The following is a 26,949-nucleotide window of genomic DNA, read 5'->3' on the forward strand; positions in this document are numbered from 1 at the left end:
ATATATATATATATATCTGTCTGGCCCTTCACTGAAAAGGTATGCTGACCTCTAAGTTTACATTTGCCTTTTAGGGAACAGAGGCTGGAGGGTAAGAGTGAGAGATATGCAATAGGCAATTCACATTGAATCCTCCTTTGTAACTATAATGAATTGATCCAGAGCAGGTACACCTGACTCAAAATGAGCTAACCTGATTCTCTCTCTGGGAATTTGAAAGGTGGAATGTCAAGCTCAGAAACGGAACTCAGCCACATAAAGATCTGTGAACCACTGCTGCTAAGGTCCCCTGGGCTACTCCACTCCTTCCCCTGACTGGCTAATCAATATTTCCATTGATTCAGATTATCCTTGCAATCAATTCCCCTAGCTTTTAATTTTCTTTCCCCCTCAAAGTTATTTTCTACTACTTTCATTGAAGAAAATGTTTTAGTAGCTAAAACAAAGTAGAGAGAGATGAAACTGGTAGGACGCAGCTTTACTCAGTGTAAACCAATATACATGTAAACTCAAAATGTCTCAGCATTAATTAAAAATGAGATAATTTACAACCTTCTTTTGAACTACATCTTTGAATTCTGGGCTGTATTTCACACTATAGCACATATTAATTCAGGCTGTCCATACTTCAAGGGATCTATAGGTATAGACTGGTGACTAACACGATGGATGATACAGATTTAGATCTAAGGGTCATGTAAGAGTAGCATAAAAGTCTTAACTTCATTTTGAAAACAGTTGGCATCCCCTGAAGAGATTCATGACAAGAAGTGATGTGATTTCAATTTAGGAAGATTACTCTAATTTCCATTCAAAGAATAAACTGGAAAGCCAGGTGTGGTAGTGCATGCCAGTAACGCCAGCTCTCTGAGAGGCCGAGGCAGGAGGATCACAAGTTCAAGCCCTAGCAAAACCTTGTCTTAAAATAAAAAATAAAAATAAAAGGGGTGAGGATGTAGCTAAATGCAAAAGCCCTGGTTTCAATCTGCAATACTAAAAAAGAAAAAAAAAAAGACTGGAAAAAGGTTGAGACTAGAGGTAGCTGAAATAATCCAAACAAGGGATAAGAGATGATGATGTCTTGGACATTGGCAGTGGCAGCAAGGACATGCAGAAGTAGTTGAAGTCAAGAGATCAGGAAGCAGAGGCAACACACATCATCACCACTGCCCCCACTTATACCAGCTATACCCTGCGTATCTCCTCCCCCTGCTCTTCTCAAATAGCTTCCCTGTTTCTCTGTCTGGCAACCAAAAAGCCAAATTCTTCCCAATCAAGCAGTGTTGGAGAGAGTGACATCCAGAAGCTAAAAATTTTCCTGTTTCTCTCCCTGCAACCAGGTTATGAATGCCATGGAGGAGGAACTTGGTGTCCACAGTGCCTGGCCCAAAGAAGGCACCTAGTAAATATCTGCTGAATGAACGACTGAAAGGAAGGCTGAAGGGAGAATGATACACCATACACAGTAACAAGTAAGTCTAACTCAGAGAAGAGCCTTCCTTCTAGCACTTCTGCATTCTATATTCCTGCAATGTTTCCTCCCCAGACCACAATGGCTGTTTTCTCTCAGCCCAGCCTTGAGTCTCCCTTGTTGATTTACCTTGTTTGCAGAAATCTCAAGGAGCGACTTATTCAACTCATCCTCAGTGACCAGTATGCTGGCAACTCTAGCAGGTACCATCCCCCAGTTTACCAACACAGGTGCTAGTCTTTTTCTGCCTATTCCCACATCCAACTGCATTATCAAATATCGTCCATTCTTTTTTCAACCATATCTCAAATTCATGCCCTACTCTTCACCTCCACAGCCACTGTCCAAATCAGTTTTCCATCATTTCTCCCTGAATTTACAACCTTTCCTAGTCCTGATTTCTCTCTGTTTCTAATCCCTCTGTATTAGTTATCTATTGTATAATAAGTTGCCTTAAAATTAGATAAAACTTAAAACCACAAACATTTATTGTCTCATGATTTCTGGGGATTGAGAGCCTGGGTGTGGCTTAGTTGGGTGTCTCTGGCTCAGATCCCCTTCCATGGCTGTGGTCATCCCAAGGCTTGCCTAGGGGAAAACCCACTACCAAGTTCATCATGTGGCTATTAAAAGGCTTCAAGTCTGGTCCTTGGTCAGAGTTGTCAGTTCCTGGATACAGAGGCCAATTTATCCCCAGGGAAGCTCACAACATGGCTGACATCTTCACTAAAAGAAAAGGCACCCAGTCTTCTATAATCTAATCTGAAAAATGACAACTCATTGTTTCTAACATATTTCTGTTCATTAGAATGGAACCAATAAACCCAATCCAGCCAGGCATGGTGGCACATGCCTGTAATCCCAGCACTCGGGAGGCTGAGCTAGAAGGATCACTGCGAGTTCGAGACCAGCCTGGGCTACACAGTGAATTCCAGAGCAGTCTGAGCTATATAGTGAGAGCCTGTCTCAACAAACAAACAAACAAAATAAATAAATAAATAAAAATAAACCTAATCCATACTCTGGGGAAGGAATTGCACCAGAAGATACTGGAGTATGGGATCACTGCGGACTTCTGAGAGACCACCTACCACACTCTTTGTCTCCTTGTGCACCATCTAAAGAGCAAAGCTGGGCTCCTCTCTCCTTCACTCACAGATCCTGATGATATAACCTTTCATAATATGACCCTGATTTCTGTTCCATTCTTATCTTTGAAACCCACTCCTTCTGCCCAGTCCACCCTAACCAGAGCAGGTAGTTATGCCTATTCCTGATCTGACTTTCCTTGGTGCTCTGTGCTTACCTGTAACACAGCACTTAACACACTACATCATAATGATTTCTATTTGGATATCTCACTGGAACTCAAGTTTAACTTCTCGAAAATTTGTGTCACCTGGCTGTGCAGCACAGGCCTATAGTCCCAGCACTTAGGAGGCTGAGGTAGTAGGACTGCCACCATTTTGAGGCCAGTCTGCGCTACACAATGAGTTTCAGGGCTGCCTGAATTTCACAGTGAGACCCTGTCTCAAAAAATCTGCTTGTTTTTTATCAATGGGATTTAGGAGGAGATGAATCTTGGGCCCATCCATTCTGATACTTCTAGAAACCCTAGACTGGGGGACAAGTTATAGAACATACCCTTCACTAGCTTTATTAAAATGCCCAGAGAGCAGCTTGTTTGTGTCAGGGTACCACTAAATAAGTATATATGTTGCTATCGAGGCAATTATGGTCATCGTGGCTTCCTCTAAGTCCAGAAAGAGGGGCTGGGTGGGTTTAGCGATCCAGGTTCCTCAGTTAAGCAAAGATGCTTCCCGACCTGCTCCAGTAGTTACTATCTGTTCCAGGTAATTTACTTCATATCTAAGCCTCAATTTCTAATTTGTAATGGAAATAATTCAGGTGGTTATCGATGTTTACCATATGCCAGATATTTGAAATGATTAATCCTACAACAACGGTATGATAGGTATTGATATCCCATTTTACAGACACAGTGTGCCAGAGAAACTTAAGCTAATAGCAATGGGCAGAACCAGCATCACAAAACAGGCAGGGAGGGATTGGAGTCCGTGTCATAAAATTCACTCCACAGCGTTGTGTAGCTAAAACGCAATAATGCGAGGGAAGGGCGTGATGCGGGGGGCAGACAGTAGGCAATCGATCTTATTTTTTAAATACCGTACGTCTTGGTCCAGAAATCAAGAATACGTTCAAACGCCCCCGATTCTCTGCGTCTTCCCCTGAATGGTTGAGAACACCAAAGACAAGGCGCCTTTGATCCGTTCCACTTTGCTATTCTAAGAGCCTCCTGCTTTCTAAGTGGAAGCGGAAGTAGCTGATGGGCCAGAAGCCCTCTTCCGGTAGTATCGCAAACCTTTCAAACCCGGCGGAAACCCGGTAGCCCCCTTCCCTAACCTTCAATCCCGGATGACCTTTTTACCGGGGAAACCCCGCCCCGGGTGAAAAGTGGGGCTTCCATTGGTAGAAATTGGGGGCGGAGCTACACCTCTCAATCTTTCAACCAATGGATTCCTGCGGTTTATTTTTCCAGTTTGGTAAAGTCGGTTCCTCCTCCAGGTCGGCAGAGGACGCAATCATGGGAGAGGCAGAGGCGCGAATCCTGTGGCATGCGGAAGTAGCGTCGTGCAACCGGAAATCCATGGTTTGGAGCCCCGTGATGTAGGGGTTGGAAAATCTCGCCGTCATAGTTAATGAAGACAGTAGTTTCGAGCTTCATTTATCACCCTCGCTGTCTCAGCTATTCCGATAGGGAAAGTGAAGGGCCTGAGAGGAAGGGGAATAGTTATGCCTACCCCTAATCCTAATTCCTGACATTTCACTCGGCGAGAAACTAGAGGCTAGCGTGTTTCCCACACAACTCTGAGCGGAGGAACGACAGAGCCCTGGGGTGGGCCGGGGCTCCGCCTGAAGAGTTCCCGAGGCAAGTCGCACGGATGGGGAAAACGATACCCAGAAAGGGATGTCAGCCTACAGGGACTTGCCAGTTTAGGGCTGTCAGACTTTGCAAATAAAATGCAGAACGACCAGTTCAAAGTTGCATTTAAAATAACGAGTAATGTTTTGTTTTTTTGAGACAGGGCCTCGCTATGTAGTTCAGGCTGGCCTTGAACTTAATGGTGATCCTCCGGCCTCAGCCTCCCGAGTGCGGAGATTACAGGCATGGGCCACCCCGCTTGGTGAGTAATGTTTTAGTGTAAGAATAACCCAAATATTACATAAGGCATGCATAAACTAAAAGAAAGAAATCCCCCCTTTAACTTAGTGTCCTGCTCTTTATCTAGCGATCAAGGTCACCTAGAAAGAGCTGTTTAAGTATCTTATATCCCTATAGGTTTTCCTAGGATTTGGTCTAAGTTTGTCAAGTCTGGTCTTTCCCAGGTGTATCCCTGAGTTAGTTTTCAGGGTCCCACAGACTAATACTGTGAGCTCCTTGAGGACGCACAGGGATTTATGTCTCCGTCACCAGTGTCTACCACAGAAAGTGCTGAATAAGTGCCAAAGGAATTACTTTGCACTGTCATTCACTGAGTGATATGCTAGGCCCTGGGCTGAGTATTTTATACCCATTTTCTTATTTAATCCTCACAGTAACTCTCCAAGAGATATATATTCACAAATGAGTTAGATTCTGACAGGTTAAGACCTATGTTTATTTATTATTCAACATATACTTTTGAGCACCTGGTCTGTTCTGGATGATAAGGACACAGCAGTGAGAAATACGGTTTTTGTTTGTTTTGTTTTTGGTACCAAGGATTGAACTCTGATCATCACACTTACAAGGCAGGCAGCGGAGGAGGTCACATTCTAGAGAACTGACAGATGATACACAGAAAAACATGCTATGGAGTATGTTGAATGCTAGTAGGTGCTGGGAAGAAAAAAGAAACCAGTTAAGGGGGAAAAGACTGGGAAGTACTGTTTTCTAAAGAGCAACCCAGGAAGCCTTCGTGTAAAGAAAACATTTGAGCAGAACCTGAATTAAGTGAGCCCCACCATAGGCAAGATCGCTCTGGAGAGAAGGGACAGTAAGTGCAGACCCAAAATTGCAGTGTTTGAGGAACAGAGAGGAGGCTGTCATGGCTGGGACCAGTGAGAGAGGGAAGAGTAAGAGTCTGAGGTATGTGGGGAAGGACTTTCACTGTCCCTAGTGAAATAGACAGGAGCGACAGCTTCTTGCTGCTGAGTGAGGGCCGGTTATGGAGAGGAAGAAGGGGGACTGTCACAGAGGGAGCAGGTAGTTCACCTGGAGCAGCAGCGGGTCTGCTGAAGCCCCAGAGTGAGCGCGAATGAGCACAGGACCTTCCAGGAGTGCGAGTGGGTGTGGGGAGGACACAGTCCCTGAGTGAGGTTCCAGGCAGGATGAGCTGTGAAGGTGACTACTGATGGACCACTTAGGGAGGAGCTCCAGAGGAGCAGGACGTCTGCGGAGCCGGGGCTCCAGGGACTGCTCGGCTTGCCACACACAGGCCCCCAGCCCCTCACCATGCTCCACGTTTCATTCTCTTTTCTTCCTTCTCTTCAGAAAAAGATGGAAATAAATAACTGACAAATGAATTATTGATTATTCTCAAGTGAGTCACGTCAGGGTTCTATTTATATTGTATCTTGCTCAGAAAAGTACATTCCATTCTCACAGCAAAGGGAATGTGAAACGGGAAAAAGGCTGGAGTGAGAGATACCTGTTCAAGCTCTGTGTCAGCCACTTTCGCTCCAAAATGCCCCCAGCCCCTCACCATGCTCCACGTTTCATTCTCTTTTCTTCCTTCTCTTCAGAAAAAGATGGAAATAAATAACTGACAAATGAATTATTGATTATTCTCAAGTGAGTCACGTCAGGGTTCTATTTATATTGTATCTCTCTCAGAAAAGTACATTCCATTCTCACAGCAAAGGGAATGTGAAACGGGAAAAAGGCTGGAGTGAGAGATACCTGTTCAAGCTCTGTGTCAGCCACTTTCGCTCCAAAACACACAGAACACACACACACACACACACACACACACACACACACACACACACACCTGTGGCCTTCAACACGTTAGTAAATTATACCTGGATCTCACCATAGCCAGCCACATTTCCTGCCCCAGGGCTCCTGCTGCCTTTGACAGCAGATGCTGATTCCAGAGGAAAAATTTGTATTTGCCTTCCCTTTTTCTCAAGAGAAAGAAATGTGAGTAGGTCCAGATCTGCTTGGATGTCTGAAGTGAAAGAGGGCTCGGTAGTAGTTTCACAGAGGGCTGAAGACCAGTGTGGGAATATCTGTAAAGTGGGGCTTGAATTGATTATCAGAGGGACAAGGGAGTGACCTTAGTGACTGCTGAGCCTTGATGTCCAGAGCTTTCAGCCTACTCCTTGTCAAAGTACAGAAAGTAGACTCAGTCTCAAAAAGAGCAATGCCCTTGATTTTGAAAAGTACCTAATTCACTCCATACACATGGCACATGGCCTCACTGGGTTATCTCCAAGCCAGGTGCAGGCCTAGGACTGCCTGGGATGCTAAAGCAAGACAGCTATGTTTATCCTAAGAATCTAAAGTGAAGCCGGGCATGGTGGCTCATGCCTGTAATCCCAGCACTTGGGATGCTGAAGCAAGAGGATCGCCATGAGTTCAAGGCCGGCCTGGACTAAATAGTGAGACCCTATATAAAAAAGTGAAAATATTAAAACCATTGCAGTAAACATCCAGAACAGGCAAACCCAGAGATGGAAAGTAGATTAGTTACCAGGGGCTGGGGAAAGAGCACTTGGAGAGTGACTGCTGATGGCTGTGGGGCTTTTGTTGGGGATAAGTAGTATGTTCTAGAACCGATAGTGGTGATAGCTGTACAGCTCTAATACTCTATAGGCACTCGCTTCCACACTTTAAAAGGCTGAATTTTATGGCATGTGAATTGTATCTCAATTTTTTTAATTTAAGAAAAAAAATTTGGTCCCCTGCAGCATCTTGGGGAAATCTAAAATTCTGAACTCTTTTGCTAAACTGCTCATGCACCATGAGTGCAGAGCTTGGGGCTCTGGCAGTGTGAAGGAGCCCTCTTCCTAGCAAGAACCGCCAGTCTGAGGCATTGGCATTGGACACAGTGTTCTGTGACCAGCCTTGTTCTAACCTTGCTGCCTAAAAAAGCAAAGCCCACAATAACGTGTTAGCATCACTCTTACTGCCTTGCCTGCCTGCGAGGAAAGTAAGGGTATAGGGTCTGCTCAGAACCTCCCACGGGGAAAAATGGAGTTGGGGGTGTAGCTCAGTGTTAGAGCACTTGGCTTCTCTTCAGAAGGCCCTGGCTCAATCCCTAGCACTGCAAGACGTCCGTCCCTTTGCCCTTTCTCTCCAGTATGGTTTCCAAAGCTCTATCAAATGCTTAGCTGCCCTACACTGGGCCAGGCCTTAGGCTGGATGTTGGGTTCATGCAGATGCCACTGGCCAGTGATGAGCTCCTAAAAAGAGGCAGCTCCAATGCCGCACCTCAGCCCGTGACAGCTCAACCTTTCTCACGATGCCAGTCTTCCAGTCTTGCAAGCCTGTGAGGAGCACAGAGGCGAGCCAGACAATGTGTGAGTGGATGGTGCCCACGCTGCAGCGGGGCTCAGGCGCGTAAGCTCATTGTGTAGTGGGGAAGTCTCTCCCATGTTTAACTGGCTGCTTTGTCAGTCGAACTGCTGGATTCCACTGGAATATTAGAACACCTAAATATTTACTTTCATATTTACAAAAATAAGAAAGGTAGGAGAGCCCAAGGATCCCACAAAACCTGGCTGACCAGGACCCTTGCACTGCAGCAAAGGCAGACACAGCTGGAAGGGACAGGATTTATGTTGCATACTTGAACTACAGCGGGTATAAGACTGGTCCTATTTGCAGGGCAGAAACAAACAGTACGGGTGGACCATGGGGCGGCAGAGTGAGCACCAGAGTCCAGGACAGACTGCCTGCTTGCCGCCTTCCCCATCTCTCCCAGAGGCATCTCCACGGCCCCACTGGGGTTGTCCAGGGGGGATGGGGCCTGCTCACATGATGCTTGCTGGGGTGAAGACAGGGCTCACGCACAAAGTGTCTGTGATCTCCCAGCCGCAGGACAAAGGCTTGCACACGCCCTCAGCATCATCTTGTTCCACAGGCAGCAGCTGCCCCCGCAGAGCTTCCCTAGGGGTTAGAGAGGGGTCCTAGAGACAGCCAGCTTGGGGACAACAGGGGACTTGTTCTGACCCTTGTACCTGTGGCCCTGGCCCCATTAGGCACAGGACTCTCACCTATGCCTAGCCACGGTCAAGGGCAAGGGATACCTGCTGGCCCTTGCCCCCTCTGCTTGCTTCCCCTGTGGTCCCCGTTGCCCATTAGGAAAAAGGAACCTACGTTTGTTGAGCACTTCTGGTGAGTTAGACACCATGCCAGGCACTTCCCATCTGTCATCTAAAACCCTGTGAGGGAGCCATTCCCATCCCCACTTTACTGATGAAGAAACAGGCTCAGAGAGGAGTGGCCTGCCCAACACCATATCCTTGGTGCCAGCACTAGGGTGAACCTAGCTCTCTTCCCTGTCTTCCTCTGCAGTCAGGCCAATCTCTGTGAATGCCTCAGATGTACCACACTTGCCCCTGCCCGCCCCCTTGCCTCTGCCTGCTGCCTCACATCTTCCCAGGGAGCAGGACAAAGCTCTGCATCTCCTGGCACTGCGTGTGATCTCCTCAGGGAAGCTCAGCCCCCTTCGTGGCCCCAGGCAGGTAGTATACAGGCCTCACATAGCAGTAGGAGCTCCCTGCCAAGTCAGATTACATAGAGTACATAGAAGCATGTGTCAGATCCCAGGTTTCCCTTGTTGCTTCAGCCTTGCTTGCCTCCCCTTGCCCCGTTTTGCAGCAGGGCCCCCTTACCAGGCTACCCGGGACATGGCGTAGGTGATGTGGCAGGTCTGGGTCCCCCCGAGGAGGGAGCCTGTGCCCACGGTGTAAGCTCCCATGTTCTCAAAGACCAGCCAGTCCCCTATGTGTAGTTGCGGCAGCCACAGGCCCTCAGCCACACAGTCACAGCCATCGGCAGCTGGGCCCCACAGGCTGCTGCTGTACAGGGGCTGCTCCATGGGTGATTTCTGTAGAAGAGAGACACGGCCCCATCAGCCCTCCTGGGCACACCTCCCTCAGAAGCCTCCCACAGCCCCTGTGACCGACAGGACAAAGACCGGATGGCCCTCGTAACCTAGCATTGGATGCCCTCCCCGCCTCTCTTCGTTCGTTGCCTCTTACACTTGGAAGCCACAATACCTGGTCTCGAGTGCAATTTCTAATACTTTCTAGCTGTGTGACCTTGGGCAAGATACTTAATCTGTGCCTCAGTTTGTCATCTATAAGATGGGGATAATAAGTAGCACCTACTTCAGAGAGCTACTAAAAGGATAAGTGAGTATATGTCGTACATTTAAAACAGTGCCTAGCACAGGACAAAGGTCCAGTTGAGTGCTATTGTTACTGCTGTTACTGTTACCACATCCGTTCTGTGCCCTCGCCTCTCCAGCTCTCCTCCTGCCCTCAATTCCAGACTGTCTTCTGGGCCTGTTGTAGGGCTTGCCCTTCTGTGGATGCCTCCCAGATCCTCTCATTCCTTGCCAGGCCAGGTGGCAGGAGCCAGGGCACAGATGTGTTAGACCCAGTCTCCCTCGGGTCTGAGTAAGACAGGCTTCCGACAGAATCATGGGGTGACTGGGAAGATGTTATAGAAGACCTCCTGGGGTAGACACAATCACTGTCTTTTTAGGGAAATTGAAGCTCTTAGACGTTAAGGGTTTGCTACCAATGGCATTTAAATTTTTTTTCTTAAAACATCCAAATCCAGAAAAGAAATCTAAACACAGACCATTTGCAGGCAACCAAGATAGCAGTGCAGTTTGTCACAGTGTAGGGCCCTGCCGAGCAGGCCCTAGAGGAGGAGTCACAACTTAAGAACAGGCGTTTGCAGATCCTGATTGTACCCTTGAGGCTCTTACCCCACCTTCAGCTGCACTCCTCAGTTTCAGTTACTCCTGTTTCTCTGGGCTTCCCAGTAAAGCCAGCTCCCCTTCGCCTCGCCCTGCCTTCACCCTTGCTGTCTTCTGAAGCTCCGAATCTGCCAGCTCCTGTTTGTCCTTTAGATCCCACAAGAAACAGCCTCCAGGAAGCCTTTCCTAAAGCTCCATCCTCCCCGAGCCTTGTCCTCACAGCATTTGCCACGCTTTGCAATTGTATATTTGCGAAGTATCTGCTCGTGCCTGTCTTCCCGGACAGATGAAAAATTCCACAAGCCCAGAAATGGCATTAGCCCGGTTCATCTCTGTCTCTTCCAGCCTGGCATACAGTAGGTGCTTTTTCAATATTTTTAAGCAAGTGGATGGATGGATGGATGGATGGATGGATGGATGGATGGATGGATGGAATATTTAGAGAGGGAGAGAGAGAGAGAGATATGGAGAGGATGAGAAAGCAAAAAAGGATATAAATAGAAGCCACTAGGAGGAAGCAAGTGAAGACCTTAGCCAGAGGCAGGAATGAGGAAAATGAGAAAGGAAAATCTTAAGTCTCCATACACAGGAGTAATGTTCATGTATTTGACAGTTATTAATAAGCTTGATTAAATTGATTTAAAATTGCAGACTTTGTGAATATCAAGAAAATGAACTACCCTATAGTCATAATCCATTCATTTAACAAGTACTTGTTGAGCACCTACTATGTGCCAGGTCTGATTTAAGAGCTGGAGATGCACAGTGAGCACAAAAACAAAGTTTCTGTGCTTGTAAAGCACATGTTCTAGGAAGAGGAGACAAATAAATATATCTTCATTTGACTCAGTATTCTTGTTTACAAGCTTCTTGTTAATGAGTAAAATTAATCTCAGTCACTCTGAATTATTTCCCGTAGCCCAATCATTAAAAAGCTTAAAAATAATGTTTAAATTTTTTGGAGGAGGGGAATGGTCTATAAACATATCCACAAATATCTCTTAGTAAAAAAGTTTTTGTTTTTCTGTTTTTTGGTACCAGGGATCAAACTTAGGACCTTGTGCATGCAAAGCAGGTGGTGGAACCACTGAACTAAATCCCCGGCCTTAAGCAAACAGGTTTTAAAGGTTCTTCCACAATAAAGAGAAAAGGCAACCTTGGGTTATAATAAGTTAGCATTCTCTCACTTCCTTTTAGTGGTGCAAATAAAATGTAGGTGGGAAAAAGGGTTTTAAAACTTCCCAGGAGATAATGTAAACTCCCCTTTTACTATGTAAAGTCATTTTTAAACAAACATTCAACATAAATATAAAAAGCACACATCAACAAGATTATACCCCTCAGCCCTGTTTACAAGTCTGATAACTGGGTGCAAACAGAAAAGCATCTGTAAAATTCCAAGATGCCCACTCTCCTAGCCTGAGTCCCTCTGTGACAGAGCAAGGGGCTCAGCTTCCACAACTTCACATCTCAAAAACAAAACAAAAAACAAAGGCCGGGTGTGGTGGCTCACACCTGTAATCCCAGCACTCGGAAGGCTGAGGCAGGAGGATCACTATGAGTTCTAGAGCAGCCTGGACTACATAGTGAGTTCCAGGTCAGTCTCAACTGCATAGTGAGACCCTGTCTCAACAAACCAAAAACAAAAAACAAAAAAAACAAAAAAACCACACAACTTCACATCTCATTGGTGAGGGAGGTGCACCAAGTACAATTCCCATTTTGCAGATAAGAAAACTCAGAGACTTCCCAGAGCACTGCCCCCAGTTCTGGAAGGAGTTAGTAGCAGATTTCTGAGCCATCAAGACCCAGCTGCCTTCCCCATAGAGGCCTAATTCAGGAGCATATCCACAACAACAACAATGTCAAACATTTTAAAAGGTATGTGGCCCTGATTAGTCCTGATCCAATCCCTAACTACTTAAAAAAAAAAAAAAACTTCCTATATGACATAGAGTGTACAAAATCATTTTAAAAGAAGAAAATGAGACGAACAAGGACAATACACAGTGAGAGAAAGACACACAAAAACCTACTGTCAAAATTTCATTTGTGAGAGTACAGGCAAAAATCAGACATGAAACTTTAGCAAACCAAATCCATGCTCATATTCAAAGACTCCTCTTCAGGGGTCAGAAAATTTGTTTCTAAAATGGAAGGGAGGGTCAACATGAGCAGAGTCAGCTACTGCCTTTGTCATAATATAGAAAATACAGATCTGCAGTGCAAATTCTTTGTCCTGCTTTGTGACACTAGAGCTGAACTCTGTAAACATTTCTTCTTTGTCAGATAGCTTAGTGAGACTCTATGTCAAGAGAGGTGACTAGGAGACCCAGCAGGACAGATCAGGAAGAAGGTACTTCCCTCTTTCAGCTTGCTGTTTTCTGTGGCTCAGCAGGCAAGGGTCTGGTAGCATTTACCTCAGTGGCTTTCACAGGTAGCCTCGGCCTGCATCTTTCAGCAAGCTTCCTCCCCACTATGATCGAGCACCTTCTGATGATTTTCTTTGCCACTAGTAGACTGCGTGTTCCTATCATACTACAAGCTCTCTTCAAAGGTTATGATATGGCCTTGAAGAGAATAAGAGAGAAGAGAGGAATGATGCTCCCCAAAACTTACAAGAGTAATTCCATGGCTACCCCAGGCATCTTGTGGCTGGTCACAGCGGCGTCAGCCCCTCGTGGCTGCCCAGGGAGATATTTGCTTTGGTTGCAGCAGGCTTCTGTCACAGACCCATCACAATTGACTCTGCCACTCTGCAGCCCTCCTCAGTCAGGTCCTCAAGAGGTGCCTTCCCTCCCCATGACCACCCTCTGTAAGCATCTTCCTGCAGGTCAGTCTGAGTCAACCTGTGCAGCATAAGCCCTTATAAAAGGCTCCTTTTAGCCAGGCATGGTGGCACATGCCTGTAATCCCAGCACTCGGAAGGCAGAGGCAGGAGGATCCCTGTGAGTTTGAGACCAGCCTGGGCTACATAGTGAGTTCCAGGTCAGTTTCAATTACATAGTGAGACGCTGAAAAAGCACACAAAAAAATAAATAAATCAAAAGCCTCCTCTTGATGACATCCCTGCCCATTTGTGATGTCTGTCTCAGGTAGTGCCTGCTGAGGTGGTAACACAGAGGACAAGTGTGCCAAGAGCTGTCAGCAGCCTGACGTGGTAACACTGAAGATGGCTGGGAGCCAGAGAGCAATGGAGAGCAGTGAAGAGTGATGAAGAGTTGCTAGGAGTCACCATCTGTGGCAGCCAGAAGAGTTCCCAAGGCCTTCCTGCAGCCGCTTGCTCTGAGTAGCAAAGGAAGGGAGCCACTAACATTAAAACAGCTGATACCTACTTGACCTCAAAGCTCAGGGATGTTAACACTACAAGAACTACCCTTTGCCAATTTATAATTTATATATGAATTCAGCAAGAAGCCCCTGACAATTAGTAACATCTCAGAAGCATATATGGTGACTCTCCTCTTGAGAGGGCCCTGCAGAAAAGGCTAGACAATGGTGATGGTCATCAGCAGACTCAAAAATCAGCCCATCCTGTTTCCATCTTACATGTGGCTGAGAACTCATACTAGCCAGTGACAAGAGGAGCTATTAAATTTCTAGTTCCAGTGTTCACTCTCCCAGGACCAGGAGTTCTAGCTGGTTTTGCTCCATTTAGTAATTAGCTATCTTCAAAGTTATATAATTCCTTATATCAAAATGTTCCTATTCAAGTAAATTGCTAGTATGGTTTCTTCATCTTGATACGATCTCTTCCTGAAACTAAGACTGGATATTCTGTCTTCTCACTATATGCACTACTTTCCTAGTCTTTCTTGTTTTATTCCTTTTGGTTTCTTTGTGCTACATCTGTATGATGTTTTCAGCATTATCTCCCTGTGCTCTTTGGTTGTTTCTAAATATGCTGCTTATCTTGTTTGCTGAGCAAAAGCTCTATCACTGACCTACCCCCAAGCCAACGTTCACTTATTCTTTGATCATGTTTTCAATCTCTTCTTTACACATTATAGTTTTTTTTGTTTTGGCCAGATGTGGCGGTATATGCCTGTAATCTTAGCAGTTGGGAGGCTTTGTCAGGAAGATCATGAGTTCAAGGCCATCTGGCCTACACATCAAGTTCAAGGCCAGCCTGGGATTGCTTTGTTTTATGTTTAGCACCTGGTAATTCCAATATATGAAGAATTGCAGGTCTGATTCTGCTTTCCACTGCCTCCACTAGTTCCTCCTCATGGTAACCTGTTTGTGTTTTGTGACTTTGGGCTCCCAACTCATGTTCTGTGAAACCTTATCTGTAAGATTGTTAAAAGCCTAGGTCGAAGATTCCTCCTCCCGAGAGAATTTGTGTTTCCTTCTGCCACAATCAATTCTAGGCATGAGGATTTTTAGACCACTAAATTGGTGTAGATGTGAGCCAGATGACAGCTTGTAGTTTCAAATTCCCAAATTTTTGCTGTCTTCCAACCACTACCAAAATCGAAACAGACAAGTTTTCTTGCTGTCCTTGCAGGGTGTTTTTCCTAGCTGACTTTTATACTAAAGACATCCTCTGAGAGATCTGAAGCTTTATGTGAGGGCATCCTATCAGATTCTTCATCTTGGTGAGGCTCTAGGAACTCACAGAATAATCAGAACTGAAGGTCAAAACTTTGAGGATTCAGCAAACCTCCAAACAGAAATCGAGTTTCAGCATTAGGCTATGATTTAACACATATTTGAATAGTTACTGTTTTATGTGCTTAGGACATATTAATGAACAAAATAGGCAACAATCTTTGTTCTCATGAAGTTTGCACTCTAGAAGGGTGATGACAAAATAAAGAAATCAATATAGTATGAGCTGAGCCCAATGGTGCACACCTGTAGTCCCAGCTCCATGGGAGGCTGAGGCAGGAGGATCACTTGAGCCTGAGAGTTTTAGAGCAGCCTGGGCAACATAGCAAGACCCACTCTCAAAAAGTTTTTAAAATATTTTTTAATCATAGCACGTTAAAAGGTAAATTACTATATAGCTGGGGAGTGGCATGGCCCTGTAATCCCAGCTGCTCTGGAGGCTGAGCAGGGAGGATAGTGAGCTTGAGGCCAGCCTGGGCAACATAGTTGGACCCTGACTCAAAAAATGTAGTAAGTGTTGGGCTGGGGATTTAGCCCAGTGGCACTGCATCTGCTTCACAAGTGCAAGGTCCTGAGTTCAATTCGATTCCCAGTACAACCAAAAAAAGAAAGAAAGGAAAAAAGAGAGAGAGAGAGAAGCTACAGACTGGAAGAAAATAAAACACTTCTGCAAAGGACACGCCTACTAAGAGACTACTGCCCAAAATATACAGAGTTCTTAACACTCAACAACGAGAAAACAACCAAATTACAAAATAGCCTGAAGACCTTAACAGACACCTCAGCAAAGAAGATATACAGATGGCAAATGAGCTTATGGAGATTCCCTACATCGTACATCATCAAACGGCCAAAAGCCTGAATACTGACAACACCAGATGCTAGTGAAGACATTAGGGAACTTCTGTTCATTGCTGCTGGGATGCGGTATGATACAGCCACTTTGGAAGACATTTTGGCACTTCTTTACCAATCAAACATATCATTGTCCCAAGATTTTCATAAAAGCCCCTCAGAATTGTCCCTCGGGGTCCCTCCCTATACCCAACCGTACTTGGCATGTCTGAAGTGCTGATATACATTTGTTGAATTAATTATCTTTGCATCCTAAGTACCTATCAGGTAACTCAATTAACATTTTAAATGCTTATATATAAAAGTCAGTCTAACACGACAATATTTAAAGCCATATGTTCACAGTTTGTTTTTTAAATTAAAAACAATGTACATTAAGACACTTAGAACAATAAGGAACCAAAGTAAATTTTTTTTCAAAGTAAATTTTAAAAAGTCATCTTGACTGTACATTTTTTTCTTGGATAAAATTTACATTTTTATGATCTTAAGAATTTAACAGAAATAACCATAAATGGGGCCTGCATTATATTTACTGTTCACAACTCGGAGATATGGTTACTTCAAACTAACGATATAACATTACCAAATTTTTATGGAAGTCACATCAACCTGTAAAGCACTTAGGTTACTCTTTTATCTGACAATATACTTGATTTTAAGTGTTTATTTTTTTTCAAGTCAATCTAGTAACTTTATGCGTTCTGGTAGAAAAATATCTACATATAACATATAGATCTAAATGTAACGACATACAGATGAACAACAATAACAAATCTTAGTTTCCATTAAATACTTTTAGTCACAAGTAAAGCTTAATAATGTAACTTCACCAGTTTAAAAAACTGATACAAAGTATATCTCTAACAAAATGGGACAAGGGTAAACTTCAGAATTTTTTTATTTGCTCTGAAAAGTAATCTTTAAAGGCTGTGCACTAAACTGGATACGTTTAAAATAGGGAGAGGAGGGGCTGGGGATTTAGCTCAGTGGTGCCACCGCCTGCCTCCCAAGCACAAGGTCATGAGTTCAAGCCCTGGTACCAAAAAAAAAATAAAATAGGGAGACGAGAAAATTTTGAAAGGCAGAGAGGTTAGAAGTCTCTATATGTTAACCTACGTTTGTCATGTTTTAAATTTAGTCTGAGGGGAAAAAAAGCTTATCATTTATTTGTGCAATAGTTTAAAATATGTATGAAGATAGGCTATAATTATTGAATATATATGTATATAGTTTTGAAAAAAGTCATCTTGAGTAGTGGGATTTGTGAATGATTTTATCATTTACACCAAACTCTCTCCAATAAGAGAAAAGGCATATATAAAATAAGGGTGATTTACAACTTGCAGAACACAAAAGTTCTCATGCTATTATTATAGCACACTTAGTTAAGATACATGATATTGTGCTGAAACATGAAAAAATAATGGTAAAACTATAAATAAACGGATTGAAAAGAATTGAATCAACTGTTACTTTAAACACACATGCATATGCAAGTTCACCTCTATTTGTAAGAAGAGACTTCAAGAGCTCCCAGATTAGGTGAACAGAGGATGTGAATGGCATTGACATCAAAGAAAAAAAGAAACAAAGATTTCTGCTTGTCAAACTCATAGAAATGAAAGAAATGCAGTGCACCATCTCTGACAAAGTGAGTCCACAAGCAGAGGTCACGCGTAGCGCACAGTGCTTGTGAATCTCCTGTGAAATGGCCACGACAGTGACAGTACAGCTAGTCCAAGATCATGAGAAAGTAATCTGGCAGGACACATCTAGAGGCCTAAAAATGTTCGTATCTTTTTACCTGATAATCCAATTCCCAAGGATTCACCATAAGAAAATAGTTTGTAAAAGTGATTATTTTTTAAGCAAGTGAAATGAGCTGGCCGTACAGAGAGCTAAGAGAGCATTCTAGGCAGAGGGAACATCCATGGAAGATGAGTACGGATACCAAAATTTAGCAGTGCTGACATGTCCAGTGACACCACACTTCATAGAGAGGTAGTAATTTTATAGGAAAGTTGAGAGCTTTTCCTCTGGCACCAGACAGATAATCAAAGATGAATAAGACGCGAACCCTACCCCTAGGGCTCACGGTCTCCAGTTAATAAGCATTCCCCTTACTAAGTCTGTGACTTGGAGCAAGCAAGCTACTTCATCTCTCTATGCTCAGTTTTCTCGTTGTAAAACAGGACTGATAAAAAATTAAGAGTAATACTATGTGCAGTTCTTAATACAGTGCCAGCACGATGACTTCAGCAGGCACCAATATAGACGTGGAGTTTGCAATCACACAGCATGGTATGGGAATGGTGAAAGGAGCAGTAACATGAGTTTTACTAGGGCACAGGGTTCCAGGAGTTTTTTGCTTGTTTTTGGTTTTTCCTTCTTAAAAGTTCCTTTAAATTTTACGTTGCTTATATAAATCTCAAAATCTGTTCAGTTCTACCAGGTATGGTAGCATGAAGCTGTAGTCCTAGCTACTCAGGAGGCAGAAGCAGAAGGATCACTTTTAAGGCCAGGAGCTCAAGACCAGCTTGGGCAGTTGTAGCGAGAATCCCGTCTTAAACACACAAACAAAAAAACCTCTTCAATTCCAATATGCTCTAAGCACCTATCATGTGACATTCTATGTCAGGAAAACATGTGTGAATCGTTTCTGCCCTCAGGGGCCTCACAGTACAATAGGTAATTCATTCATTTAGAATTCATTCAGCAAATATTCCTTAAGCCCTATGATTTGCCTGGCACCGTGCCAGGTATTAAGAATTCAGAAGGAACAAACTGAACAAAGTAGCTGCCTGCATAAAGCCTGTGTGCTAATGGAAAAGACAGACTAAGCGAGCAAACAAAAACAAGATAATTCCAGATGATAACACATTATAAAGAAAATAAACAGAATGGTGATCGAATTATCTGATGGTTGAAGGTGAGCCACTTTAAAGAGAGTGGTCAGGAAGCTGCCTCCTGAGTAGGTACCATCTGAGGTGAGATATAAAGGAAGAGACTAAGAAGTGAATGAAGAGTATTCTGAATGGAGCAAATGCAAGGGTCCTGAGGTCAGAAAGAGTTCAGATGATCCAGAACAGAAAAGAGGGTGGTGGAGATGGAGCAGATGAGTGAGGAGAGGTGGACAGAAGGATGGGCAGGAGCCCCACTGGTTCTCATAAGGAGTCTGGATTTGATTTGAGAACAAGTCATAGAAGGTTTTAAGCAGAGAAGGGACGTGATCTTTGGGTGTTTGAAAAGCTTCAGTGCAGAGAATGGATGATAAGAAGGCAGAAGTAGGGACCAGAAGAGCAGTTAGTGATTGCTGCAGGCGATGGTGGCAGAGAAACAGTACAATGAACTCAAAATGTACACAGGAACAAGACTCGAGACCTGCCCGTGCGCTCCACATGGCGGGAGGGCGGGGCGGGCAGAAGCAATGCCAACTTGTAGCTTACACAGCTGGCTGATGACAGTGCTATTTACTGCGAGAAGGAGTTTGGGGTGGGAAATCAAGCATTCAGTTCTGAACTAGTGGGAGATTCCAGGAGAAATGTCAAGTGGTTAGGTGGCTGTCCAAGTCAGGAGCCCAGGGTGCAAGCCAGGATAGAGAGAAATTTAGGAGTAAAGAGAGAGAGGAAGATAAAGAAAGCATCAGTGCGGAAGAGTTCACCAAGGAGGTACACGTAGACAGGACAGAGAGTCAAAGACTGAGGCCCGAGGCAGTCAACACGGAGGAAGATGTGCCAGAGAGACACAGTGGAACGGCAGAGGAGCGGGCTCAGCTGGGATGCAGTCTCGTGTGAAGTGGAAGGAAGGTGAGCCAGCCCGGTATTCTCTTAGTGCATAGGTGTGAGCTGCCAGAAGAATGCAGGCAGTGCTGGTGTGTCAGAGTAGAAAGCTCTGAATTCCTCAGCACAGCAGGGAGGCTTCCTTAGACAACTGACATAACCATATTTAACTGTGGAATGAGGAGGTGTCCAAAATATGTGGGTCCCTGGGATAAGGGACAAGAAGAGTGGACTTTCAAGGCCCATGATGGGAAGAGGAGCCACACAAAGGCCTGGTGATCTGGAGATACAATGGTGTGTCTGATTCTCTTCCCCTCTTAAAGATGCCCACTGAAGTTGCTGGAGGCCCAGGAATGTTTTGCTAATCTTGTTCCCCTGTTAATATGAAAAACCCGCTGCAGGTGAACTGTTTCCTTTTTACTTCTAGTAGTAATCAGAAATATATATCAAGATAGAATCACAATGCATAGCTATACCCCATACGTGAAACGTAGGTTACAAAATAGTATGATCCCAATTTTATGAATACAAAGTACAATGCATTTTTAAAGGAAAGAAAAGAAATATGTTCAAAGAGTCTATCACTATCTGGTAGAATTATGGATGATAACCTTCTTCATCTTATTGTCTATTTTCTACAATGAACATCTTTTACATTTTAAAAATTAAAGGGCTGGGTATGTAGTGGTAGAACATTTGCCTAGCAAGTACAAGGCCTTGAGTTCAATCCCCAGCACTACAAAAATAAATAAAAATAAAAATTAGATTGAAACGCCACAGATGCTATTGAAACACACACACCATTGAAAACAGGTCCCAGGAGGTAGCTCACCTTCTGCAGGAGAGGGGTGGGGCAGATGTTGTCAAACAGAACGGAGCTGAAGATGCCATACATGCCGTCATCAAGGTGGTACATGATGGTCTTGAGGGCAGAACCACTTTCCTCTGTGGGGAGGCATCAAGGGCCACACAAGCAGAAGTTAGGGGGATTCAAAGGGGAGCTGACACCATGGCGAGCTCAGCAAGGGTGACAGGTTTGTGGAGCTAAGGTGGCTGCCCTTTCCCCAGCTATGGGGTAAATCCTGTAACAGAAGCTACCAACATCCACGTTCACTGCCATGTTAGGAACACTTCCCCTTACAGCAGACAAGCCTTCCCGGGGCACACTTCCCAGCCTGTGTCTGAGCCCCTAGATGCCCCAGCAAAGCCAAAAGAGCAGCCCACTCAAACTCAAGACCCCAGAGGGTAAGCTCGGCGGGACCAGAGAGGGTAGTGAATGAGCTGGAATGAGAAGCAAGGTTCCCTGGCTGGACCGGAAGGGACAACCCCCCAGATCTACAAAGGAGACCGGAAGCGTGCTCTCCCTGTGCGCACACACGGAGGATGTTTGATGTGAAGCCCACACCTCCACATGGATTTTGTCTGGGGAAGAGCACACCGTCCTGAGGCTTTCCTGCCTGAGGGTCCCAGAGCAGAAGGCAAAACCCAAATCGAGTCCTCGACACCCCTCACTCACAGGGTGCTGCGAGCTCACTCTATGTGGAAAGCAAGGGAAGAGCAGTGATGCTGATGGTGTGGGCACCCAAGTTGAGTCAGCCCAGTCGAAACCTGAGTTCCAACCATGCCCTTAGTAGCCATGTGCCCTGGGCTGGTGACTCAGTCCCTCCCTGCCTACGTTTTATCATCTGTAAAAATGATATAAGTTGTCACTAATTACTTTTATTAAGTTAGGAAAAAGGATGAACAAGAGCCTTACGTCAGAGAGGAGACAGACAAGGGGTCAAATGCAGGCTTTACCTCTTTCTTACTGGTTCTTAAGCAATGCAGTTATACTCCCTTTGACTCTGATTCCTCATCTATCAAATGTTGTCCACAAAAAAAAAAAAAATGCCAGGCATGGGGGCACATGCCTGTAATCCCAGCACTCGGGAGGCTGAGGCAGGAGGATCGCTGTGAGTTCGAGACCAGCCTGGACTACATAGTGAGTTCCAGGTCAGTCTCAACTACATAGTGAGACCCTGTCTCAAAAAAAAAAAAAATGCCAGGCATGGGGGCACATGCCTGTAATCCCAGCACTCGGGAGGCTGAGGCAGGAGGATCGCTGTGAGTTCGAGACCAGCCTGGACTACATAGTGAGTTCCAGGTCAGTCTCAACTACATAGTGAGACCCTGTCTCAAAAAAAAAAAAAATGCCAGGCATGGGGGCACATGCCTGTAATCCCAGCACTCGGGAGGCTGAGGCAGGAGGATCGCTGTGAGTTCGAGACCAGCCTGGACTACATAGTGAGTTCCAGGTCAGTCTCAACTACATAGTGAGACCCTGTCTCAAAAAAAAAAAAAAAAAAAAAAAAAAAAAAAAAGTTGTCCAAAAAGTATCTATTTTCCCAATGCTATTTTTACCTCAGTCTGTACACAGCTATGGAAAAAGATGCTTGATAACTGTCTTAGGAGTAAGAGGACTTAATTGCAAGTTTCCCTAGGGCAAGCACCCTTTTCTCCAAATTCCCCCATCCTGGCCACTCGACCAAACACCAGGCCCTTTCCAGCTAGCCATGTCCCAGCTTCAGGAGGGGACAGGGCTCTGCTGCCCTGTCCCCTGGCACCTACCCTCTCTGCTGGGCTGGTCCAGAGGAACCTCCTTCTTGGCAACAATGCTTACAGCCACAGTGAAGGCAGAGGTCACATAGTAGCGCCCCAGCTCAGCAAGGACGTCCACACCACAGCCCTCTGGGAAGTACAGGTCCAAGGCCGAGTTGATCACAGAAGCAATCTAGGGGAGCGGGATGGGGAACAATTGTGTGTTTGAAATGTGGGGTTTATGCTGAAGACTTGCTGCAGTTCCAAGTCTATTTCTTAAAGCTGAGTTGGGGCCAGAGATTTAGCTCCGTTGTACCACTGCCTGCCTTGCAAGTGCAAGATCCTGAGTTCAAGCCCCATTACTACCAAAACAAAAAGCCACTGTGATTTCAGGAAGAAGGACTTGGCAGCTGCTAAGGCTCCAGCTGGTAACTGGGAACAGCGAGCCGAGAAGGCAGAAAGAGGACAGGGCTGGGTTGAGACTCTCAAACTTGTATAAATCACCCTCTTCAATGCCCCCACAATGGGAAGGGCCATTACTTCTATCATGTTTGGTGCTCAGATTCCAGAAGTCCTCATGTAGATCTTTCATAAAAAACCGATTTGCTAAATAATGTATTATAGAAAATTCAAAAATTACAAAGAAAAAAGGAGAAGACAGAAACTACCCTAATTCTATCACCCAGATGATCCTCATCATTGTGAGTCATTCCGGAGTAGATTCTTTAATTCTTTTTTATGAACAATGTTTTTTAATTATAAACATCATGGAGCTGCGTGTATTCTTAAAAGCTGTTTTGCTGCACACACTGAAAGTTCTCTCACATGAGCAAATGTTGTCATCCGAAGAAAGTACCATCATCTAACAAATCCTGAGTACTAGATGCCCCAGGAAAGTTCACTATTGTTATGCACAAAGCTGCAACTCTCATCTTTGAGGCTAATTCTTTGCATCTATTCCAGAATTACCTCCTCAGAGTCAGTTCCTACAAGTGGAGATTGCATAAGCAGCCACCTTTTAAGAAGAGGTGACCCCTAGTGGGGACTTCTATGCATCTTTCTTGCCTTTATCTCATGGTGGAGGAGACACGGGAAGCAGAGGTTGGTTTTCCTTCCTCTGTCTTCCCAACTGATTTCTCATCAGCCCAGCCAAGGGTAAACAGGGCTTACCCAGACCCTTAAAGAGCTTTATGATGTGCAATGATGTCTTGATTAAGCCTCAAGTAGGCTGGGCATGAGCCGGAGTCAGGAAGAGCCAGTGTCAGCCAGCCCTGCTGTGCACCAGGAAGTGACATAACTGCAGTGCACCTCTGTTTGCTCAACCATAGCACAGGGTTAATAAGAAGTGGGGTGACCCAGTAATGCACCAAGCACAGCATAAGACACATGGAACCATTCCCAGTAGACTCCCAGTGACATGCTACCCCTCCATACTAGTCCCCAGCTCCCCACCCAAAGAGCCCAGCAAGACACCTCCAGCCCCACAGTTACCTCTTCGAATCTCACTTTGGTTCCCTCTACTCCAGGGAAGCCACCACCAAGGTCAAGAATATGCATCGTGTGGCCCAGCTCGGCACCCATTTCAAACACAAGCCGGGCTTCTGCGATGGACTGAGCATAGACCTGAGGGTCAGGACAGCCACTGCCAACATGAAAACTGGGAAAGAAGGAATAGCCTCTGCTTGCACACAAAGTTCCAGGTGTCCCAACCTCAACCCAGCCAGTGGGGACCTCGGGCAGACACCTGGGACAATGTGCTCATGTTCCTGACACAGTGACTGGGGGCCTGAAATATTGTTAAATGGGTCTCAAGGGGCCCTGTGGCCATCTAGGAGAGGATGCTTCCTTCACCCCTCTGTACTGCCCCTACAGGAACCTTCTAGGATGAGAGCCAGGGACCCAGAGTACCCACATTAGGAGAGGCCTGGGCAAGTTATTCAGCCTGCCTCATTTAAGTTTCCCATGCACAGAGTAGGGTTAAGAGCCTCTACCACACAAGGCCATGGGGTAATGGACATGCAGCACTCAGCTCAGTGCCTGAAGTAGAGAATAATGAAGCCATACAGTTGGCCTTTATTATTTTCTTCCACATCCCTGCAACAACAGGGGCAATTCCAGGATGTGGCTGCAGAACCTTAGGCCTACAGGCTGATAAAACTTTCTCAAGGCCAGGTCCCAGAGGTCAAAGCCTCTTGGGACAAGACTTCTGGACACCATGGGGCTAAGGAAGGCGACATTCCAAACCTTCTTTCCAAAGAAAGGAAATTTTTAACTAGCAGGATTCTAGGCCCAGGAGGCGCCTTGCTTGGAGGCCCTGGGGAAAGCCTCATACATAATGATTAATTCCTGTGAAAGAAGCATGGGCTAGGCGTGGGAGGGGATGGTGGGGCTCCCAGTGGGGCTCCTGGTGCGCACCTCACACCCACCACCTCCATGTGGCTCTTCTTGGCATTTTCAAGCAGATGTCTGCAGGATTTCAGCAATGCTCCAAATTTCAGGCTCAGGCAGCTCAGGGAGTGGGTGTCATCCGTGGCAATGCACAGAACCATCCTGATGAGACACAGTGTGCCCCTGCTGGATGAAACCCACCTACCCCATCCCAACTATGTCTCCTCTGAGTCCTGGTCTGTGAACTCAAATGGCTTAGAGCCTGATGGGCCCACAAGCTTTTCTAAATCCCATCTTCTCCCTGAACAGCCAGTCAACCTCTGAGTTCTGTCCAACTCATTCTCCTAATGTCCCTGTGCACATTCCTGCATCATCTGCATGGGGTAGATCTCACTGGCTCTCCTGGGCAGCTCTAGTTCCTCCAAATAGCCTCCACACCAGGCAGTTTTCAAACTTTGTCTCTATGAGGGGAACCACTTTTCTCAGTCCTAAGAAAAACCCCAGTTAACGTGATGGAAGTTGCTTGGGTGAACCAGAGTAACCCCGCACCTAGCCTACCCTTTACTCAAAAACCTTCCCCGGGTCCCCAGGGTATCAAATAATTTAAAAAGTTACAGCCAGAGCAAAATGCCCAGACTCAACCCCTTCCAGAATCCATCTGCATTGGATCCCCACTTGTGACCAGTGTCATTCACTATGCCCTTTACCCACACACAGGCATGTTCCAGCCCCATCAAATTTCTGCTCACCCCTCAATTACCTCATGCTGCTTCTGACTCCTATGATTTTGCTTATGCACTTTGCTGTTCATGTCCTTCCCAAATTCTACTCATTCCTCAAGGCCTACTTCTGAGTCTTTCCTGCCCTCCACTATAGCATAGCCTTCTCTTCCTGGGGCTGTAACCATTTAGCTCTGCCTTTGATCTAGACAGGACTGGCATCTGAGTCCAGTCCAGGAGCACCCACGTACCTCACGTGACAATGGCCAAGTCAGGCAAGGACCTCTCCCCAGCATCCCCTTCCACTCCTCTACCCTCACCCAGTAGCCCAGCCCTCACCCCTTGCATGCTTGGTTCTCGGCTTACTTGGCACTGGGGTGGCTCTTGACTACCTTTGCCAGCTCCACCTCGTTGTCAAAGCTCAGCAGCTGCACCCCGTGCTTGGCAGCATACTTGATCTGTGCAATTTGTTTACAGGGGTTGGCATAGATGATCTTACTGGCAGGGACACCAATACGCTGGACTAACTCCATCTCTGCCTGTAGGGCCCCAAAGGTGGTGGTAAGGACACCAGGACCTACTGATCCATGGAGCCCAAGGAAACACAAATGAAGGGCAGTAATAGCTACATGACAAGTGGTCCATCCCTTTAAGATAACAAATAAGCAAAAAGTTAGGATGTAAAACTCATTCACCATTCTCTGATAGGCAGAGCTGCCATACAGTCACACAGGCGGTATACTGCACAATCCTGACGGCTCCTGCTCACAGCAAATACAGAACAGATTCATATGTTTATTGCAACTTCCTTGCATAAAACAACTCATTCTAACAAAATCAGTAATTTATTATAACAAGTGTATTAGGAAGAGGTACATTTTCTAATTTACACAAAGGTCTCTACAGACTCCTGGTGGCCCTAACAACAGGCTTGTGACACACTTTCCTCACAGATTTAAACTTTTAATATTACTTGGAAAATAGTAGGAAAGTTCCTTTAAAAATTAAAAATAGAGCTATTATGTGGTCCAGAAATCCCATTCTTGGTATATATCTAAAGGAATTGAAATCAGTATGTGGAAAGAGTATCTGCCCTCCCATGTACACTGCAGTGCTATTCACAATAGCCAAGAAATAGAACAACTCATACATTCATTGATGGAAAAATGGATACAGAAAATGTAATACTTACACAATGCACCACTATTCATCCATTAAAAAAGGAGGGAATCCTGTCATTTATAACAACATGAATGAAGCTGGAGGACATTATGCTAAGTGAAACAAGCCAGGCATAGAAACACAAAAACTGCATGATGTCACATATCTGGCATCTAAAAAAGTCAAACTCCAAGAAACAGTAAAATGATGGTTGCCAGGGGCTGGGTGTGAGTGTTGATACAAGGACACACAATCTGAGAAGAATAAATTCAAGAGATTTATTGTGCTTACAGTTAATAACAGTGTATTGTATACTTGGAAACTTCTAGGAAAGAAGATTTTATGTGTTATCACAAAAAGAAAGTATGTGAGTAATGAATACC

At 45.2% G+C, this 26,949-nt stretch overlaps 1 protein-coding gene across 6 annotated transcripts in view; it reads right to left on the reverse strand.

The window, feature by feature from the left end:
• Azin2 (antizyme inhibitor 2) overlaps window positions 1-26,949 on the reverse strand; it is a 40,967-nt gene that overhangs the window by 5,374 nt on the left and 8,644 nt on the right. For 4 of the 6 annotated variants that reach the window (XM_010645205.3, XM_033767467.1, XM_010645202.3 and 1 more), the window contains exons 4-10: window positions 25,772-25,944; window positions 24,714-24,848; window positions 23,790-23,955; window positions 22,329-22,491; window positions 20,554-20,666; window positions 9,377-9,591; window positions 7,111-8,648 (exon numbers count right to left, since the gene is read on the reverse strand). In XM_010645205.3, the coding sequence (XP_010643507.1) occupies window positions 8,513-8,648; window positions 9,377-9,591; window positions 20,554-20,666; window positions 22,329-22,491; window positions 23,790-23,955; window positions 24,714-24,848; window positions 25,772-25,938 (1,095 nt within the window). In that variant the 5' untranslated portion in view covers window positions 25,939-25,944 and the 3' untranslated portion in view covers window positions 7,111-8,512. Of the gene's footprint in view, window positions 1-7,110; window positions 8,649-9,376; window positions 9,592-17,202; window positions 20,097-20,553; window positions 20,667-22,328; window positions 22,492-23,789; window positions 23,956-24,713; window positions 24,849-25,771; window positions 25,945-26,949 lie in introns of those variants that run through there. The other 2 variants (XM_033767469.1, XM_033767471.1) reach the window with 2 other exon arrangements.

The sequence above is a fragment of the Fukomys damarensis genome, unplaced genomic scaffold (genome assembly GCF_012274545.1).
Source record: "Fukomys damarensis isolate Sample0158 unplaced genomic scaffold, DMR_v1.0_HiC HiC_scaffold_23, whole genome shotgun sequence".
Lineage (NCBI taxonomy): Eukaryota > Metazoa > Chordata > Mammalia > Rodentia > Bathyergidae > Fukomys > Fukomys damarensis.